Source organism: Oncorhynchus nerka, linkage group LG9a (assembly GCF_034236695.1).
Source record: "Oncorhynchus nerka isolate Pitt River linkage group LG9a, Oner_Uvic_2.0, whole genome shotgun sequence".
Lineage (NCBI taxonomy): Eukaryota > Metazoa > Chordata > Actinopteri > Salmoniformes > Salmonidae > Oncorhynchus > Oncorhynchus nerka.
In genome coordinates, this window is record NC_088404.1 from 50,968,369 (window position 1) to 50,990,500 (window position 22,132).

A 22,132-nucleotide genomic window follows, 5' to 3' on the forward strand; every position below is an offset into this window, starting at 1 on the left:
TCAAGCACAAAATCAGGGTTTGTTTATTTAAAAAAAGGTATATTCAAATTCATTGAATATCTATGTGAAAAGGAGAGTGACATCACTTGAGTACTTCAGTTATTTGCCGATAGGTCCCACTCCTATTGAAAAGGCCAAGGAGATGCAATGCCAATGTCCAACTAACAAGCTTTGTTGAGTAGATATTTAACAAGGAGAGGTAGACATTGGTTGGGACTTGCTGGACAGACTGCAGACTAGAGAGTTTTTAAAAAAGCCATCTATTGTTACTCCTAGGGTCTATAGCCAATACTGACTGCTATTCCAAGACACATTTCAAAAGAGAGATGTCAGCCTTCAAATCAAAATCTTAAGCAAAATGCAGCATAAAAAAATACATTATAGGATACATTAATCAGCAGGATGAGTCCACAGCAAAAGTGGCAAAACATATATTTCTATGTCAGAGGGCAATCTTCCTGGCTTTCATAATATTCCTTCCAATACGAACCCAAAAAGCATGTCGAAATCTGCAGTGTGAGTGTCTGTCTTGCCAGAACCTTAACTAACCTCGTAATTGTGTTTGTCAGCCTGTATTAAGATATGACTCTGGGCCACTCCAATCAGTGCAGGTCCTTTCTAATGTGATTCCCCAGCCTCAGGGCTACATGGTAGCTAATATACAGTGGGGCAAAAAAGTATTTAGTCAGCCACCAATTGTGCAAGTTCTCCCACTTAAAAAGATGAGAGGCCTGTCATTTTCATCATAGGTACACTTCAACTATGACAGACAAAACGAGGGGAAGAAAATCCAGAAATTCACATTGTAGGATTTTTTATGAATTTATTTGCAAATGATGGTGGAAAATAAGTATTTGGTCACCTACAAACAAGCAAGATTTCTGGCTCTCACAGACCTGTAACTTCTTCCTTAAGAGGCTCCTCTGTCCTCCACTCGTTACCTGTATTAATGGCACCTGTTTGAACTTGTTATCAGGATAAAAGACAGTGGAAACGCATTCTCTGGAATAATGAATCACTCTTCACCATATGGCAGTCCGACAGACTAATCTGGGTTTGTCAAATGCCAGGAGAAACCTACCTGCCTGAATGCATAGTGCAACCTGTAAATTGCAGTGGAATAATGGTCTGGGGCTGTTTTTCATGGATGTGACATCATACAATTACATTATAGAGTATTCTGTGCTTTCAACTTTGTTACAGTTTGGGGAAGGCCCTTTCCTGTTTCAGCATGACAATGGCCCCGTGCACAAAGCGAGGTTCATACAGAAATGGTTTGTCGAGATCGGTGTGGAAGAACTTGACTGGCCTGCACAGAGCCCTGACCTCAACCCCATCGAACACCTTTAGGATGAATTGGAACGCTGACAGCGAGCCAGGGCTAATCGCCTAGCATCAGTCCCTGCAGCAATGTTCCAACATCTAGTGCACATATGTCAGAGTCAAGGCCCGCGGGCCGCATCCGGCCCGCAAGAAGGTTTTTTACGGCCCCTGGGATGATCTTGATTTATTATTAGAACCGGCCCGCAGCAAGCCGGCAGCCCGCAGATCTTTTACACGCACCAATACTACATTTCCCACAATGCAAAGGTGACGCACCGAGCAGTAGGCTGCTTCATTTCAATATTTATTGGCACAGCAGTCGTCAGCATCACAGTAAAATTAACTTTCAGATACCCATCAAAAATGGCAAAACGGAAGGTGGATACTGAGAACCGGGGGTTTCAAACAAGGTGGGAGTCGGAGTATATGTTCACGAAGGTAGCTGGAAAACCTGTGTGTCTTCTGTGTGGAGAAAGTGTGGCGGTACTGAAAGAGTATAATCTGAGACGACATTATGAAACGAAACACGCGGACAAAAACAAGAATATGGACATGGAACAAAGGCTACAAAAGGCAGAGGAATTAAAACGAGGCCTCAAATCTCGACAGGCTCTGTTCAAAAAAGCCAAATCACAAGGCCAGGCTGCTGTCAAGGCCAGTTTTATTTTGGCAGAAGAGATCGCTAAATCAGCCCGGCCATTTACGGAGGGGATTTCATCAAAAACTGCATGATTAAAGTTTGTGACGAAGTTTGCCCAGAAAAAGGCAACTCTTTTTAAATGTGAGTCTGAGCAGAAACACCATTGCCGAGAGAGTAGACCAGTTGTCCATCAATCTAAAAGAGCAGCTTGTGAAAAAGGGAAAAGATTTTATTGCATATTCCTTGGCTGTGGATGAGAGCACCGACATTTCTGACATTGCCCAGTTGTCAATTTTCATCCGCGGAGTGGACTCCAACCTAAGCGTGACAGAGGAGTTTTTGGCTTTACGTCCTATGCATGGCACAACTACGGGGCATGATTTGTATGAAGAGGTGTCAAGATGTGTAAATGAGATGGAGCTGCCTTGGGAAAAACTCGTGGGTTTGACAACCGACGGAGCACCTGCGATGTGTGGACACAGGAGCGGACTGGTGGCGAAGATACGGGAAAAGATGCAAGAGGAAAACGCGACAGGTGAGCTGACAGCTTATCATTGTATCATACACCAGGAAGCGTTGTGCGGTAAAGCCTTGAAAATGGAGCATGTAATGAGCATCATCACGCGCACAGTTAACTTTATCAGAGCCAAAGGTTTGAATCACCGCCAGTTCAAGGCATTTCTGACGGAGTTAGAAACGGAGCATGGTGATTTGCCTTATCACACAGAGGTGCGATGGCTAAGCCAGGGAAAGGTGCTTCAAAGATGTTTCGAGCTTCGTGAGGAGATTTGTCTGTTCTTGGACAGCAAAGGGAAAGACACAACACAACTCCGAGACGAAATGTTTCTGTGTGAAATGGCTTTTCTGTGTGACATTACGAGTCATCTGAATGCAATAAACTTGCAGCTGCAGGGTCGGGATCGTGTCATCTCTGATATGTACAGTACAGTGAAGGCATTTAAAACCAAACTGACTCTGTGGGAGACGCAGATGCGGAAAGAAAATTTGAGCCACTTTCCCAGCTGCCAGACCATGAAAGAGAAGCTCTCTACCAGTGCGTTCCCGAGCACACAGTTGGCTGATAAAATAGGTATGCTTGCCGCTGACTTTCGACGCCGATTTGCTGACTTTGAAGCACAAAAAGCAGGTTGGAACTGCTCGGTAACCCATTTGCTGTTGACGTGGAAAGCTCACCACCAAACCTCCAAATGGAGTTGATTGACCTCCAATGCAATGATGCACTGAGGGCAAAATATGCGGCAGTGGGTGCTGCGGAGTTCGCCCGTTCCTCCCGGCACAATGCCCCAGCTGCGCATCCAGGCTGCTCAAACGTTGTCTATGTTTGGCAGCACATACCTGTGTGAACAACTGTTTTCTTTGATGAACCTGAACAAAACATCACACAGAAGTCGACTTACTGCTGAACACCACTCAATTCTGAGGATTTCTTCAGCTCAGAGCCTTACCCCGAACATTGATGAACTTGTGGAAAAGATGGGACACCACCAAGTATCACCCTCAACCTCAAACAAGTGAACATTACTGTGCAATCACATATTTAGAGTTTTTACTCAGTTCAAGTTTAAAAGTTAAAATTTAATATTTGTTTTCACTGCATGTTACTTCTCCTTAAACAAAGTGTTGTTTTTGATTAATAGATTTTTGCACTTTATTTTTTTGTATTTCAATCCAATTATATTTTAAAAATATTTCAGTTGAGTGGATGATAGAAAATTGCTATTATTGTTTTTTCTTTGAAGTAAATTTAGCCCACTTTTGCTAAAATAGAAAATATAGTCTACTGATGGTGCCTTGAATACCGGTTTCTTTCATTTAATGTTCATGTTATGGGGATATTTATATAAAGGAAATTTGTCTTTTGTGTCTGTTGAAAATTAAAGATTACTGACAGAGCCATAAGAAAATATTGCTTTATTTATCTGATCATATTGTAATATATTTGTTAGGTTTTCAGTAGGTTCAATTAGGTTCACTAGACTATATGCGTCATTTAAAAATTTTTCAATGAACATTCGAACAGTCCGGCCCTCGTCTTGTAGCTGATTTTTTTATTTGGCCCTCCGTCCATTTGACTTTGACACCCCTGATCTAGTGGAATGCTATCCCAGACGAGTGGAGGCTGGTGTCCACATACTTTTGACCATGTAGTGTATCTTATCACTCTAATTCCCACTGCTCAGGCGGCCAGTGAAAGAGAGTCTGATAACGGTTATCACATCTCCCTCTTCCTCTTTTCACTGCTCACATGGAGATATCAAAGCTTGACAGCTTATCTCCATGAAGAAAAGTGACATAGAGGTCAACATTTCAAAATGGTTGCATTCGAGTGAAAAGGAATTTCTCATGTAGCTTGTGTACATGGCTAAAGGTAAACATGAAAGATGTTTAATCAGAATATGCACTCCATCTACCAATACATGGTTTCATTGAAGAAATCAAAATGGACAGAAATGTCTTTATTTTTTGCATAAACATATTGTGACATTTATAAAGTTTTTGAAAATATATTGTGACCCACCAGGTCACCCAAACCTTTATTTATACTACCCAGAACCTGTCTGCCATCTCCAGAACCAGCTGCCATCCAAAAGGAATTGGCCTCAACAGACATATTGGAAAACTGCTGTCTATACCAAGCTCTATACCCCATACATTTCTGAATGCCACAAGCAGAGCTTTTTACTTCAATTATATTGCATCACGTCGCAGAAAAAACCTGGTTCAGCACCAGTTGAAGCCCAAGAGAAAGGTAGTTATTTGCAGTAATTGGCATTCTGTCAACATTTAGATGTAAGATGCGTCAGAGAGCCAAAGATGAAAGTCTGTAATGGGTATCCCATGGTAACCACAGAGAATGGCAGTAGCGTTCTTTCTATCTGCCCATCTCTCTCTGCTCTGTCTGCTCATTACTTCCAGTTCATTGCTGTCCTTCACTCCTCCATCTACCATGCTGCACAGCTAGAAACCAAGAGTTGTTGTCTCCAAGTCTAAACAGACAAATATAGGGGGGGAAGACGCATTCAATAGGGAGGTGTAAACAAGATAAAAGAAAGGCAGCAGCTAATGAAGAAATGCTAAAGCCCACATTCACAACCACTTTAAGTTCAAATGTTGCGTGTCATTTTTGGCAGGTCACTTTCTTCATCACGTGAGCGTTTCATTAAAGGCTAGCCTTTATATTGACTGAGCATCAAGAAAAGCAACAGGACTCTGCATTGAACGTGGAATAAACACAAACACTTTTGCATTTAATGTATGCGCCTGTATTTACTGACTGACCATATGACTTTGAAGTCTATCATTTGTACTGTTTTTTAAATTTACATTTATTGCTTGTTTGACAAGGGCACATTCACTTAATCTCCAAAGACATATTCTGAGTTTTTGTTGAGTATAACAATTTGTATTGTGCAGCGTACAGTAAGTAATCTACTCTGTTAGAATATGCAAACCTGGCATATTTCTGTTTATGGTGTGAACGTCATTATAAAAGTGAGCCACTGTTGAGATCATTCAGCAAAAATCTGACCATTTGTTTACATTTGACCACAAACCATTTGTGGGCAACAGTATGACAATAATTTTGACAAATGGACCGTGGAGTTTAAACTTTACACAATCAATACAGGGTGTATACTGTACATGTGCACCTGCATGTTTCTCCACCATTAACAAAGACAGCATTTCCTAATAAATGTTATGGAGGGATGGATGGATGGATGGGTGGATGATTGAAAGATGTGTGGCAAAAAAAGTTGGGTTGATCGATGATACGCAGGATAGATAAGTGAATACAGCTATGCAATTCAGAGCCATTTGTCAAGGGCACTTCCTTGTCTAGTTTGTTTTAGTGTGACATTTACTACCAGAGAAAGCCTTTTGAGTTATTCTTGAATATAGTAACTAACATTGTGCATGCACTACTTTATATAGATCTTAAATGTTAGAAAATAAGTAAAGTTGATGTACAGATACGCAAAGAGAAAGAGCCAAAATAATTTGCTGCACAAAGGATCTTTTAAGAATGAAATTCAAGCATTTCCACCAACTAAGGTCTGATGGTATATTAATTCATTCAAATGAAGGTCACTTTGCTATCAATATAAAAATATTCAGTGCAACCCCACTAACAAGGTCTTTTTTTTTTAAAGGATCCAAAGAGGCTCCAGGTGGTTATTAATACAGGTTGTTATTGAGGATCTACACCAACTGCTAGTTATTATATATCCTAATCAGGTACACTTTCTGTCATTTCCATTTCTCCTATTTCAGGTAGAGAGATGTGATTCATGGCGCCCATGATACATTAGGAAGACAACTGTTGAATGGCAAAAGGCAATGAGAGCAAACTAACTAAATGTGATGCTCTACATTGTGGAATGAACATCTCAGCTATAGCCAGGCCCACTCATTATCACAAATAATGAATAGTGATAAATGATATTGCTTTTCACTTAGCCTGAATCATAACATAATAATACAATTGCAACTGGCATGCAATTTATTCAAGGATGAGGGAATAAGAGAAAGTGACATTAGTTGATATGGGATATTCATTAAACAGCTTCTTTTTTTTATTCCCTCCAAATTGAAAATAAGAATAGCAATCACGCTCTGCATTACATGGCCATGCCACAAATTAAGGTTCCCTGGTTTGGCCTTTAAATCGAGACCGGGAAAAAATGATTAGGTTGAAATTGCTTTTGACATCATGCATCGTCGGTTGCTGTTCTTCTTATAATGGTTAATATCTCTATTATCATGGCGTATAAACAAACCCAGACCCTATCATCTATGTCATGATGCTTCCTGATCCCAAAGTCAAAGCAGTTTGGAAAGTGGAAACACATGAAAATTCAGACGTTTTGGGGGTGTAACTGCAACTTAAGAAAGGTTCACACAACTAGTTCAACATAGCCTCGCTGCCGTAATATGTGTGGCGAGGCGGCATTTGCCACAGCACTTTTCAATCAAGTGTGGCAGCTCCACACCACTTTTGATTTGGTTTAATATAATATATTGATAAAAAAAGCATTAAAAAGAAGGGCAAAGAGCTGCTTGTCTTCTTTCGATTTGCCTCATGATTTGTCAACTCGTACACAATTTCTCTGTCCTTCACATCAGATTCCTGGAAACCACAAGTCTTGCATGACAGGCACAACGCACAAAGCTCAAGGTGCGCAAACCTGATAACACATCACTCCCGATAGACACAAACAAAAACTCTTACATAAATGTAGCAGCCAAACACCTAAACATTAGCGATCTGACATGCTGCGTGGAAACATTGCGTGGAAGCAAGACTATATTTCAGTCTGATCAACTGTTGACATACTAACAACAGCAGCTGCATAGCCTTGCCTACTATGCACCCTTTTGCTCTGGTCAGGGAAAACGAAGCGGTAACGTTGTGTATTTAGTTATAGCCCATTTGTTTGTGAGAAAATGTTTGTGAGAAACTTGGGCTGACTAGACTACCTAGACTTCATAAATCCTAGACTTTTAAAATCCAAACTGACTAACTGGAATTAATCAATAAACACAATAGCAGACATACTGTAAGTTAACTTGTAATTAGGCCTACAGTTGCATAGGGCAGGACTAAACGATGCAAACCTGCATAAAAAGCAAGCTCAGCCCTGTGAGTTTTATTGTCCAACCATGTTGCTTTCTCTGTGTCTGTGTATAGGATCCCCCCAGTCCTTCTTCAAAATACAATTCATATGAACAAGTACAAGGTTGCTACAGATTGACAGGGTTTTCATCCTCCAGGAGTCATTCGAGGATTTATTTTTAAACCATGTGACCTGATTAGAAACATTCTGGTCCCATCATAGCTGACATGAAACCTTTTTACAACAGATGTCATACCGTATAATGTCCATAGTTTTACTTGTTTAGGTTACCAGATCAGGAAAATCTATGGGTCCCAGAATTTTTGTTTTGCCACACCACTCTGAGACCTGTGGTGCCAACTCTACTCACAGCATAGTGTGGAACATAGCCCTGTCGTATCACAACAGTGTATGGCATTCTATCCGAATCTCCTTTCCCACATGTGCACTGGTCTAGTGGTCTTAAAATACAGGAATGGTGAATTAAATATATCATACCAAGGCACTAACTTTACTGCCCAATTATTTATGATCAGTGCAGGAAGAGACAAGGAAAGGAAGCCACTTTGTAGTATCAGGACAGATCACAGGTTGTCAACCCAGTTTTTTAACATAAATAATTGGTAGCAGCTTAGCAAATTACCTATGTTCTACAAAGACGGGGACTGCCAAATAAATTGATCCTAAAAGGAAAGCTAACACAGCTGCAACAAGAAACCCGTTTTCAGCTATGCCACTTTTCTCCATCATGGAGGGCCATTAAAGATCCTTAAAGCTGATACAGTCCTTGAACTGAGGCATTGCTTACCAAAGTTGTTGGAGTGTGAAAAAAAGCATACGGCCAAAGCTCTAAATGAAGTGTTATCATTATGTCACTTAAACATAAGATCTACTCCAGAACAAATTGCCACATTCTTATTTAACACAAGTCCATATGTGACCGACCGGCTCAATGTGGCCTTATGTAGAACATTTTGAAATTGTGCTTTTTTACATTGGATAAAAGTAGAAACTCAGAGCTAGAACAATGGCATATCATACACTACAGTTGAGGAACTATGGGAAAGTAATTCTGCTTTGAAAGTGGCTAAACCTTTGAGGAAATGGACCTTGAATATTTTGGTGCATCTTACTGGAGAGTTCTTTGTCTAAACCCACTCAGCATTGTTCACACCATCTTAAGTCTTAGCCCTACCCATATATTTAAGGATTCACATGTGAGGCCATGTACTAATCAACCAAAGTTTAAGACTAAAGGCTGATACTACAGGTGTTTTTGTAGATTTATTTTAGAGTGCTATAGTGTGCTCAGAGTGAGCTCTGGGGGTTTGTAAACTCAAGAGTTTTCTCAGGATTGTCAGTTCGTAAATTCAGAGCATTTCACTCTCGGAGCGTTCAGAGTGCACACTGGACGCTCTGGCCGAGGAGTAGGATTGATCCGACCGTTCTGACCGAACAACAGCAGACAAGCACCAAAGCTAACTGGCTAACGTTGGCTAGCTTGCTAGCTACTTCCAGACAGAAATAAGAGAACAGCACACTGACCATTTTACTTGCCCTAGCAGAGCTGGTTTGGCTGCTTTTATGTTGTCCAGAGCATTGGTGACTGCAATTGGGCTGCTGGCAACAATTTAATTATGCTTTTTTTGCCAATGTTTGAAAAACCATATTCAACGGGTGTTGAGCGTTCGTAAATTCATCATTTATTCTGCGCTTTGGCACACTCAGAAGAGAGTGCTCTGAAATTGGAGTAGATAGCCAGAGCGAATTTACCAGCTATGTCTATGAACATTCTATTGAAATGGTTACTTGCTTAGTGGAGTCTTTTGCTTAGACATGTAGCTAGCTAGCTAGCTAGCCAAACCATGAACCTTAATCCCAACTCATAACGTTACTACCCTGAATGAATCTACATGTAACTAACCAACCAGGTTCATTGTTAGCTAACTAACATTAGGCTATAACTAGCAGTGTAAATGTCTATGAGATATGAATAATATAACTACACAGGTCATACACATAACGTTAGCCAGCTAGCTAACAGTACACTTTAGCTGGAAATGAAAATAACTTTCTGACGAAATTAGAAACGTGTAATATCTGAAAATGTAGCTATCTATACTTTCTTACCCGTATACATGGATGGACACTTCTCCATCTCTGTAACGGATGCCATGGTTGCCCTTAGTTTTAAGATGTAATCCAGACACAGGTGTTTTATACAACAGCCTTCTGTGTGTTCTCTTTTCAACTCCGTCTGCTTATTTGCAATCAAATGGCAGAATTTTTCGCCATCTCCTCTATCATAGTCTAATTTGTGACGACCCTCCCACTCTGTCTGCAGTATTCTCTCTTTGTTCTTGTTTCCTTATTAGGATGCCGGTGGGCGGTGTTGGGAGGGTCGTCAGCTACATGGGAAACACCTGGGCCCAGTGTGTCCCAGGATAAATACACCACTTCCCCATTCATAGAAGAGACTCTCTCCATGCAGACACCTTTCTAGATTTTGTTGTGCATCTTGGTGGTTTTTGGTTGTTTGCTTTGGCACCGTTCAACACCCTGCATTATCACATTCATGCATGCAAAACACTCACACTACTGATTACTAATTACACACACCATTGTATATTGTACTTAGTTACTTATTTAATAAATATGTTTTGTTACTCCTTATCTCCACGTTGTCTCCCTTTTGTTACGGGCTTTGAGCTGGTTCGTGACAAATTCCACTGATTTCAATACTCGGTCCTTCAGAAAGTGGAGAGCAACACTTATGCAGTTCCACTACGTAATATCTTTCAAAAAAGCTGTGTTAGAATGTATTACCTACACATACCGACCAGCTCATGTTATAGACAGAATTTATCTACATGGCAGACCAATTTGAACTAATCTCTCAGCATGTCCAGCCCACTCATTATCTCAGTAAATCATGTCTAGCGAGAAGATTGCTTGCTTTTTCTGTAGCTAAACCAACTACCTTTGTAATTTAACAATTGTATTCGTATTTACAGATGGCATACAAGTTTATTATTAAGGCCCATCAAAGTTTACACGTTCCAGAAGGCATTTCTGCCAAAAAAGCACATTTTGATAAAAAAAAGGCCTGCAAGTCACATTTTTCTCACTTTCAAAGTGATGTGTAATTCCTATTAAAATCCAGAAAATATGAACTGTTAATCACCCACAATCTGCATTCAGGAGTAGCACCAGAATTGCTGAATGAGACTATCATCTAAACTGGCACAACCATTTCAGTAATGGGTGTAATAAGTCCAACTACTAAAAGATTGGAATAGCTTAGAATGTTTTTATTTATCTTTGTGTAGCATAAGTCTAATCAACCAATCAATGTATAATGCAAAAACACAGATATTAAAACAAACAATTCAGAAAATCAACATGCTAAAGAGCATGTTGGGAAATATGATAATTATGGGCGTGGTTTGGTTTAACACCGGTTATTAACACCAACACTGGGGTTATTTAATACCACTTATTGTTAATTTAACTCCTGAATCAACAATATAAATGTTACACTGAAAAATCCACACTGTAAAACTAACCGATTTGCTGTGCACCATACAATACACTGCTGCTTACGTCATATTCCCTTCTATTCTTCACTCTCTGCTCAATAAAATCACAGACAATATTCATTTGAAAGACAGAAATCATGGCAAAAATATCCACTATGTCAGTACTGTTTTATGTAAAATTATCAAGGGAATACCAGATATTTGCACAAATATTCCCAAATGTTGAACCAAATGTGATACATTTCCAATGCTGTTCATTTCATATGAATTAAAAAACAAATACAATTCCCCTGTTCTGCTCTGTTAATCAAAACACTTAAGAATTTTTCATGAAAGAATCAATTCATGATATTTTCAAGTCAATTCATGATATTTCAAAATAGTTCTGATTTGGTTTTGTCACAAAATGAAATCAATGTCCACATGGTGTGACAAAAAAAGAGAGTTTGTGCAACATTGCACGGTGAGGGTTATCTTGCAATGAAGAAGTACAGAAGACATTGCTGGAGCACATGGTCTGAATAGACTAAGCTTTATTAGAAATCTGAATCAAAATGTTACATTTTTCTGCCAGTTCCATAAAAGGGGTTAGTTTCTTGGTCCTTTGGTGTGACTACATAATTTAAACAAAGTGGATAGCAGAGAACACGCCTACTGTATACCCTCACTTCTTGGTTGCAATGCAACTGTACATGTTTGCAAACAATTAAATCTGAGATGTAATTAGGAATCTGAGCATGGTACTTTCAAAGGCCTAGCTTTCCACCCCATATGCCCACAGATGCAGAAAAATGGAAGCTTTAACTGTTGGCTACTCTGCCTCCCTTGTCACACCCTGATCTGTTTCACCTGTGATTGTATCCACCCCTTCCAGGTGTTCCTTATTTTCCCCAGTGTATTTATCCCTGTGTTTCCTGTCTCTCTGTGCCAGTTCGTCTTGTATGTTTAGTCAAGTCAACCAGCGTGTTTTTCCTGTACTCCTTTTGCTATTCTCTTTTTCTAGTCCTGGTTTTGACCCTTGCCTGTTTCTGGACTTTGTACCCACTTGCCTGACCATTCTGCCTGCCTTGACCACGAGCCTGTCTGCCACTCTCTTCCTGGACTCTGATCTGGTTTTGACCTTTTTGCCTGTCCATGACCATTCTCTTGCCTACTCCTTTTGGATTATTCAACATTGTAAGACTCCAACCATCTGCCTCCTGTGTCTGCATCTGGGTCTTGCCTTGTGCCTTGATATCCCTGGCTTAACCCAAGGAGAGAAGGTCACAAGAGTTTCCTTAAAAGCTGTCTGGGTTTAAAGATCCTCTATTGTACAGAAAGTGAATAGCTTAATCAATTGATAGTGACAGCATTAGATTACTTCCCAAGCCAAGTCTATTGTTTGTCTCCTTGGCTATAGAAGGTTGAAGTGCAGCTTCTGAATGTCAAAGAAACTAAACAATGATATCCCCATATGCATCGGAGTCACGTATTTTACAGCTTATTTCTAGCCTAAAGCATCGCGGACCGAAGCACTGTTATAGATCACTTTATATAACCAGCCCTGTTTTAAAATCTTCAAAATATTAAGTTAACAATGGGTAGGCCTTTTGCCATTTTTCTTGACTAAAAGGTAGGCCTATGGCATACCCTCTCATAGCACCTCAATTCAAATCCTGGTTTTAACTTAAGAACCTTTTACTGCAGTGGGCTAAATCAGGGTCACACAGTGTTTCTTGGTAGTCTTAAACAAATCTACTTTGAAACAAAAGTATACAACTCACACACCTGGTTATGGTCTTTAAAAAAGAAGACACCTGTACAATGGATATGGAGTTGAAATGTATTCAATTTTGAGTTTGCACCCCAATATTACACTTTATATACATCACAGAAGACTGAAATATAACAAAACCGCTGAAATAGAGCACCAGATTTTCAGCATGTTTTTAAAAATAATGTTTAATTCTGAAGAATATTGATATAATTCCACCCATGAGGCCACTAGAGGGCAATTTGGTCATTTGACCAGCCCTTCACTGACACGGAAGTAGGCTATTTGAAGAGTGCATGGTGGGTGGAGGAGTTGGCCAACAAATTTATGGATATAGCAGCCTATAGCCTAATTTCTTCTTTCACAGGTAGGCCTACCTCTTATTTCTTAAATATGAAGAAATAGGTGCCAACACAAAGCCCTCTTGTTGTTAGTCTCATTAAAATGTCTCAATGTCTCATTAAAATGAAGACAGTTTAAATGAATTATGCTTCCTCGAATTTGCCTACTTTCCGCACCATGAGCTGTCCATTTCTGATTGATTGTGCCGTGGCAGTTGCTTAACATTTCAGCATGACAATGTAAGTTACTCAATAACTCTGATAAACACATCATGGGCAAGGAACATATAGTTTTTATTCAAATCAATTATAATAGTAGCAAGCTATCAAAGTTAACCTCCGGTCCTTCTTCTCATCTTCGTGTACTGTTTTTCAAACTGAACCGAACATAGGCTATAGATTAGTCTACGTGGAAGATACATACTTTTTGGAAATAGGCCTAATTAAAAATTTGACTCCTGAATTGCCAAAAAAGTTTTGATCAACAAGAGTAGAGCAGGCCAGGGCTCAGGCTGAGAATATCCATTGCAGTGTGTAATCTTCGAAATATAACTTTGCTCTGTGGGTTAACTGCCTCGTTCAGGGGCAGAACGACAGATTTTCACCTTGTCAGCTCGGGGATGCCAATCTTGCAACCTTACAGTTAACAAGTCCAACGCAACTCTCGTTGCACTCCACAAGGAGACTGTTACGCGAATGCAGTAAGCCAAGGTAAGTTGCCAGCTAGCATTAAACGTATCTTATAAAAAAACAATCAATCATAATCACTAGTTAACTACACATGGTTGATGATATTACTAGATATTATCTAGCGTGTCCTGGGTTGCATATAATCTGACTGACCATACAAGCATACAAGTATCTAAGTATCTGACTGAGCGGTGGTAGGCAGAAGTAGGCGCGTAAACATTCATTCAAACAGCACTTTCATGCGTTTTGCCAGCAGCTCTTCATTGTGTGTCAAGCATTGCGCTGTTTATGACTTCAAGCCTATCAACTCCCGAACTGAGGCTGGTATAACCGAAGTGAAATGGCTAGCTAGTTAGCGTGCGCTAATAGTGTTTCAAACTTCACTCGCTCTGAGCCTTCTAGTAGTTGTTCCCCTTGCTCTGCATGGGTAACGCTCCTTCGATGGTGGCTGTTGTCGTTGTGTTGCTGGTTCGAGCCCAGGGAGGAGTGAGGAGAGGGACGGAAGCTATACTGTTACACTGGCAATACTAAAGTGCCTATAAGAACATCAATAATCAAAGGTTAATGAAATACAAATGGTATAGAGGGAAATAGTCCTATAATTCCTATAATAACCACAACCTAAAACGTCTTACCTGGGAATGTTGAAGACTCATGTTAAAAGGAACCACCAGCTTTCATGTGTTCTCATGTTCTGAGCAAGGAACTGAAACGTTAGTTTTCTTACATAGCACATATTGCACTTTTACTTTCTTCTCCAACACTTTGTTTTTGCATTATTTAAACCAAATTGAACATGATTCATTATTTACTTGAGGCTAAATTGATGTATTATATTAAGTTAAAATAAGTGTTCATTCAGTATTGTTGTAATTGTCATTATTACAAATAAATAAATAAAAATTGGCCGATTAATCTGTATCGGCTTTTATGGTCCTCCAATAATCGGTATCGAAAAATCATAATCGGTCGACTTCTAATTGAGACCACACTATAGAGCCTATAGGCACACTTGATATTGCACACCCAGTAGATAATCAGAGATGAGGGGCACATTGATGTAGCCAAATAAGCAACTAATTCTAAAACACTGAGAAATATTGACATTTCATCAATTACAAATTACATGACGCTGCCCTGGACTAGACTGATAAAATACTAAACCTTTTCCTCCAGGTACAGTTTCTGTACATTTCGATTCATCCCTTCACAATAAAACCCAAATGGACCAAACAGAATGAGATGTCCAATGGTGTGACAGCTTTCTTTCATTGGTGTAACATGAAGATGGTCTCACGCCAGAGGAAATTGCTGTCACTCGGGACATAACCCATCAATAAACGTATAAAATGACATTTTTAGGATTATTATTCATCAAATAAAATCTACAGTATGATACCTATTCATATCCTTTTGCAATATTGATCTTTATAAGTTGTTCTGAGTGCAAATTCTACATACTTATTCTCCCATGCCTGGTTCTCACTCCATGCAGGTGACTAATCTTCCAGCGACCTCAGGGAAATGTCTCTTCCACCTGGGAACGTTCCATTTTCTTTTACCTGGCCCTATTGATTGTGCAGGTGGATATTGGGGCCTGGCTGTGCTGCTCACACCCCTGGTTCTCACATCCTGCATTTGACAAACCATCTCCTTGGTACCACTCTGACTGTCTCAACAGCTTCACTTCTCCTGACCAATTGACATATGTGATACACCCTGGGAGGGCCCCCATCGAAAGGGCCTCTTTTGGAGAATGTTCACACTGCATCCAATATGCCCTGACCGACCTCACTCCGAGCGAGACCCAGTCAACCCGCCTATCTTTGTGGTCCTCCGATGTTATATCTGTGCGGGTCATGGCACGCCCAGGCAGCGATTCCTAAGTCAGGGCAGGGCAGGGCAGTACAGTTCAGTACATGCCAGCATCAGAGACACATTACTTTTCTAAAACTCTGTCGTTGGCTCCATAGTGTGGTATACTCCTTTACCAACTCTCTAATATATCACCTGTCAAGGGGCGACTTGGTTCCCACGGCTTCGGCTGTGGGCAGGTTGAGGCCTCCTGCAGGGTGCACACAGGACCCTGCACCTTGCTCTGCCCCCAGGTTAACCTCAATGCTGCTAGGGGCTACCTGGTTGATCCTACCAGTAGCATATGCTTGTCTCAAAGATTATGCCATGCAAGTCTGAAATCACATGACCAGTACATTGAAACTGCTAATGGCTCATCAGTTATGGATCCTTTCATCACTCCAACGTTAACTGTGACAATTCTAGAGCTTTACATGCCAAAGAACATTGACCTTTGATGATGGGTGCATTTATCAAACCCAAAACCCTTGTGGGGTCGTCTTGGGTGCCCCCAAAATTGTTTGTGACTCTAGATAACCTCAAGCTGATTGCATGCTCTTTGTGGCATCCCTATCAACTTTTGACGCTAATTCTGTGATACTGTGGTGACCACAGGAAATGGGGAATCAGGGTTCGATTCCAGAGAGTAAGCCTGAGAAATGGCTACAATACCCATGGATTAAGGCAGCAGGTGTGCAAATCACCCACAGCCGACTGGGAAGTTTACTAAAAATAACAAAACAGCACTCTCTCTCTCTCTCTCTCTCTCTCTCTCTCTCTCTCTCTCTCTCTCTCTCTCTCTCTCTCTCTCTCTCTCTCTCTCTCTCTCTCTCTCTCTCTCTCTCTCTCTCTCTCTCTCTCTCTCTCTCTCTCTCTCTCTCTCTCTCTCTCTCTCTCTCTCTCTCTCTCTCTCTCTCTCTCTCTCTCTCTCTCTCTCTCTCTCTCTCTCTCGAGGATCTGTAATTGGAATGAGTACACTTCAAAATATTTGACGAGGATCAATTTCTAATGTTTAGAAGTTGTCTTTTACAGTGGTCAGAAACTTCTGAAAGTATCATTATGTTTTAACTGTAGAATTTGACTGCCTGTTGTGTATTATTCAACAGTGTGACATAATGTCCTAAGGAGAGACGCTGATAAATGAAAAGGAAAAGAACGTGTTGTCTTGGACAAAATGTAAAAATAATTGTTAAGCATATGACAGGTAACATCATCATAATAGACAAGTATATTATTATATATTTTTATTTATTTATTATTTATACGTTTGGTTAAATTCTCAATAATCGTACACATAATTTAATAGGGAAACACTTCGTTACCGTCATTGTACAAGGAAATTATGTGTTTTTCAATTGAAATTCTGGAATATGAGGACTGATTTATATACAGAAGTAACTAATAATGTGTACAAATATTTTTTTTGTCTATTTCTGAATCATTAACTTTACTTTATATTGACATTAATAATGATGTCACACCAGAGGACAAATTCAACGCACTATTGCATGAAATGGTTCGTTAAAATTGATGGTGGCCACATAACATTTGGAGTTCTTTAGACATTGTTTCCAACTATTTATTTTTATTTTTTTACTTCAATTATAGAATATATTATTTTGTCTTTTGTTTTGGGGAAAATTCCACGGTAACGTGAGACTCAGATTTTTCACTTAAAATGTATCCCACACAAAAACCATTTGATTTAAATGTGTTCAAACTCTATGAATAGACTACTTTTAACAATTTACACAGAAAATGTTACAAAAACACATTTACTGGAAGAACTGTGCTGATGCAACATTTGGTAACAGAATTTCTGTAAAACTCACTCAAGTTATTTATGTAATCATGTTTTCCAAAAACTCAGTTAAATATCTGCTCCGAATTAGGATTCAAAGATGTCTGCAGAAAGAATCTGGTGTCAGCTATGACATTATTATGTCTGCAGAAAGAATCTGGTGTCAGCTATGACATTATTATGTCTGCAGAAAGAATCTGGTGTCAGCTATGAAATTATTATTTTGGATATTGAACTACATTAAGTGAAGTGGATTTACACCTGGTAACAGAATTGCGGTAATGGCATTTCAGTTTGGGTCCCCGATCTGTACTACACAGAAATGCATAATTATGGATATGAATGTCACAAACAAAGGTAGAAATATGCAATATCCTCCTTTGCATACTTGGGTATCAATCTACTATTGTTTGAATCAGCTCCGCCACCAAAGAAAACCACATTTTGGTTGGTCCAGACCGGACCAAATGTGAACTAATCATCGACGTCTATGTTTCACCTTTCACAGAGCTTAGTAGAGTACAGTATGGTACAGCACAGCACAGAACAGTAGAGTGGAGTTCAGTACAGTCAAGTAGAGTATAGTGCAGTACAGCACCGTGCGGTACAGTATGGTAGAGCAGGGTTTCCCAAAGTCGATCCTGGGTGCACATTTTGGTGTTTGCCCTAGCACTACACAGCTGATTCAAATAACCAACTCCTCATCAAGCTTTCATCATTTGAATCAGCGCTAGTAGTGTTAGGGCAAAAACCAGAATGTGCGGGGGGCAGCAGGACCAACTTTGGGAAACGCTGCAGTTGAGTGTAGTTCAATACAGTCTACTCAACTCTACTGTGCTCTACTGTGTACTGTACTGAACTCTACTCCACTTTATTCTACTGTACTGTACTTTTCTTTACTGTGCTCTACTGTACTATAATGTACTGCACTGTGCTCTCCAAACCTGTGAAATATATACATCTATGATTGGTTCAGATTAACCGTTGTCGGTCGGTGCTCAGTGTTAGTAGTTGTCAGAAAGCGACAGAAAATGTGACAATTGGAGAGAGACAGAGAGAGTCCAGACTTTTCACACTCTTGCATTGACCACCAGATGACAGAAAGAGAACGAAAACAGTTACTGTAATGTGAACTTTCATTATCTTGCCTCCTCACGAGGGAAGATCATTACACCTTTGGCCATTATGGCAACTACCCACTAACCTCGTCCATTCAAATGAATCTTATAAAGAAATGTCTCTAATCTCGTAAACAAAATTGGGAACTCGCACTTAATCTCTCGGTAAAACGTAGGGCAGGCATGGGAGAGCAATTACTGTTCACAATGGGTCATTCTGCACTGTAAAAATAGAAAAGGTCTCAAAACACCATGATTGCGTAATGAAAAGTAGTGCACTTAAGATGAGATCTGGTGTTTGAATATAAACCAAAGGTAAGTGTTTTAATGCACAGAATGTGTTTTAAAATATAAATGACATACCCTGAAACACCCAAAGTGGTTCTTCAACCTTAATATGGGTGTTTTTAAGAGTGTTGTGAAAACACTTTGAGGGTTTCAGTGCACGTAAAATGTAGCATCAAAACACAAAAACTGTATTTCTCATACAATTAATGGTTTAAATATTGATTGATGATTTAAGGGCCTACTGAGAATATTTCACCTTTTATTTATTCTGCTTTATTTAGACAGATTATAAACAGAAGGGCCAGTACGGCTGTACATTTCATAGTAATTTTACCCACTCAACCACACAGCCACACTCTAAGAAATTAATTTTGGGGTGAAATGAAATTGTCAACAACAAAAAAACGACCAACATATATTTAATAAAAATGCAAGTCGTGCAGAACCCATGGTCAAGTGAGAAAGCAAACGGCTTAGACACGGCACCCCCTCTTCCCCACCGTCAACCAGGGTTCAATTCACCACTCCATCTCTTCATATCCCCTCTCTCATTTCATAACTGTCTCAATACAGTGACATAATACCCCCAAAATATATATATATATATATTTTAAATGTATGCAAGTCGTTTCAATGATTTGTTCAAAACATTATAACGGTGTTTTAGAAGCTTCAGAGAGAGGAAAAGACACCAACAAAGAAGGTATCTAATTCGGCACTACACAGGACTCGAAACACCAACATAATGTTTTCAAGCCTTTCCAGTAGTGCTCCCAGTTTCTGGCAAGGTGTTGCACAACACTTGATTAAGTGGTGTTACAACACACCTTGTTGTGTTTCAAAACATCTCTGCACGATGTGTTTCAATACTCCAGCAAAGTTAAGGTTTGGTTTCCTTCAAGTCAGTGGCAACTCAGTTGCCACTAGTTTTGGTGTTACAAAGCACTTCATTTTACCAGTGTGCTTTTCTCACAAAGATTCAGCAGGAACATGGGGTGAAGGGGGATGAAGGAATGGTTGTGCCATTTATTCCTACAAAGCCCACTTGCAGGGGAAAGAGACACGGTGCGTCACCCATTCTTCCATTCCAGGCACCCGTCACAAAGCAGTGGATTACCCACTCACCAGGAACACGCCAAGTTAATTGTTTGCCTTGCCTGCAACAGCTCTCGCCATCACATTCCTTTTGGACTCCAATCTCCAAATTTGATGTAATTATTTTCTGGCACAATTGCATTAGTGGACACCAATCTTATTGTGAGTTAAAATGATGACCATTAAGTGCAACCACTGTTGTCTGTAAACGTATGATTACAACAGACCCTTTCAAAAGCCAAAACATGTGGCTGGCATTCTCTGCAAATGTGAATGTAATTTGCAACATCGAACTGCATGTACTGTGTGTATCGAACTGAGTACTGTATGTATTAGTCACCCCCCCAAAAAATCTAATAACATATCATTACAATTGACCCCTGGCATTGCACATCAGTATGACTCTGGTGTCATCAATTGAAGAATAGCTAAATCAATAATTTTAACAAAGACCTCTATTTTCTAGCTCTCAACCCACGGCCCTAAAACATTGCTCTCTCTCTCTCTCTCTCTCTCTCTCTCTCTCTCTCTCTGTTTTCCTCATTTTGTCTCTCTCTCTCTCCTCATCACTCACACACACGTCATATATATGCATATATATATTACCTGTTGAAATGTGTATATTTTATTAACTACAGCTTATAAATCTATGCACACTTAAAATCATTATTTTAGGGGACATAGAGGCGTCTTATAGTTGAAACACAGACCACCAATCATCTTCACAAACCAAGTACTTAGACCAAACGGTATGGAATACAATTGCATGAATACAAAGTCTTTGAAAAGGACGCCATAGTCTTTGTAAAATAGAACATGTGTTTCAGAATAATGGTCTACAAAGGCAAGAAGAGATAAATAAGGAATTACCTTCTTTTAGAACATGTGAGTGAATAAGGAGGATAACAAAACAGCAGATTGCAGCTCCCGTTAAAGCCCACGCTAGTCGGATGAGCTGCATCGTTGAGAAAGAAAAGTAAAAAACACCCAAAGGAGAGCGCGGTCTTCAGCAGCGGGAGTAGTCTACAATGACAAATCCATTTTTGTTCCAATGCAGCGGTGTTGAAAAATGAAAAATGAAACAAATATCAGTTGACAAGTCCCTAAGGCGACTCTGTGGGCTTGAATTCAAAGTAAAATACATCGGCACAATCCATGAGAGAGACTTGATATGATCCCTTCAATTCCAAATTAATGCAACCTTTTCGTTCTTTAATAAAGATAGCGGAGAGAAAAGTTCAAGTCGTTAGACCATCACTCACATAATTACAAGTGAGGGATTTTCTCACGGGCTATTCAAATTAACCTGCTTGTCACCGCAAATTCTTCTCTGAGGTTCGAACGCAGTGACTCGGCTAGCCGCACTCTCCAGGATGCCTATATGACACGGCTGCGCCACCGGACCACTTTGCAGCAATTCGGTAAAATTAATTTTGTCTCGATATTTACCGAATTTGAGATATCACTAAATAGACAGTAGTTGGTTTGCGATACGTCCATCTTCGCTGTTTCCAAGTTAGATCAACCTTCCTTGTAAATTCCCACAACTGATGGATATGAAGTCGAGATGAAACCACATCTAATAGGACCTTATTGCTCACCGACAACGCTGAGCATCAGTTCCAGTCCCATTCAATGCTAAACCCCTGCTAATTTGTGAAATGAATGATGGGAAGCTCGTGCGAGACACTGCTGCTTCACTATGCTGTTCACGGTACCTATTGGGTTTGCCCGGTTCTAGGTTCACGAGCGACTTTCACTGCGCTCTACCTGACCGTGACGTCCACGCCATTTAAAGTGTTTATCTCCGAGCAATTCCACAGACCGTTTACGATTGATGGCAGATTGGGGGGCATACAACAGTTAGCTGTTGCAAGCATAAACGGTGCAGGCTCCGATTTAAACATAGATATGTGTATACGTTTAATGCAAACCACAACTAATTTGAACAATATTTACTGTAGTGCCAGTAAAATTATATTTTGGCTTGTAAAATGGTATGTATATGAGAAAGATTGAATTAAACAGTATAATACAAATGGGCAAGGACACAC

At 39.9% G+C, this 22,132-nt stretch overlaps 1 protein-coding gene across 1 annotated transcript in view; it reads right to left on the minus strand.

The window, feature by feature from the left end:
• Positions 1–21,779, minus strand: part of LOC115134658 (chemokine-like protein TAFA-5) — a 123,765-nt gene extending 101,986 nt beyond the window's left edge. The window contains exon 1 of the mRNA XM_065022159.1: positions 20,949–21,779. Within this exon, the coding sequence (XP_064878231.1) occupies positions 20,949–21,039 (91 nt within the window). The 5' untranslated portion in view covers positions 21,040–21,779. The remainder of the gene's footprint in view (positions 1–20,948) is intronic.
• Between the last annotated feature and the right edge of the window lie 353 nt (positions 21,780–22,132).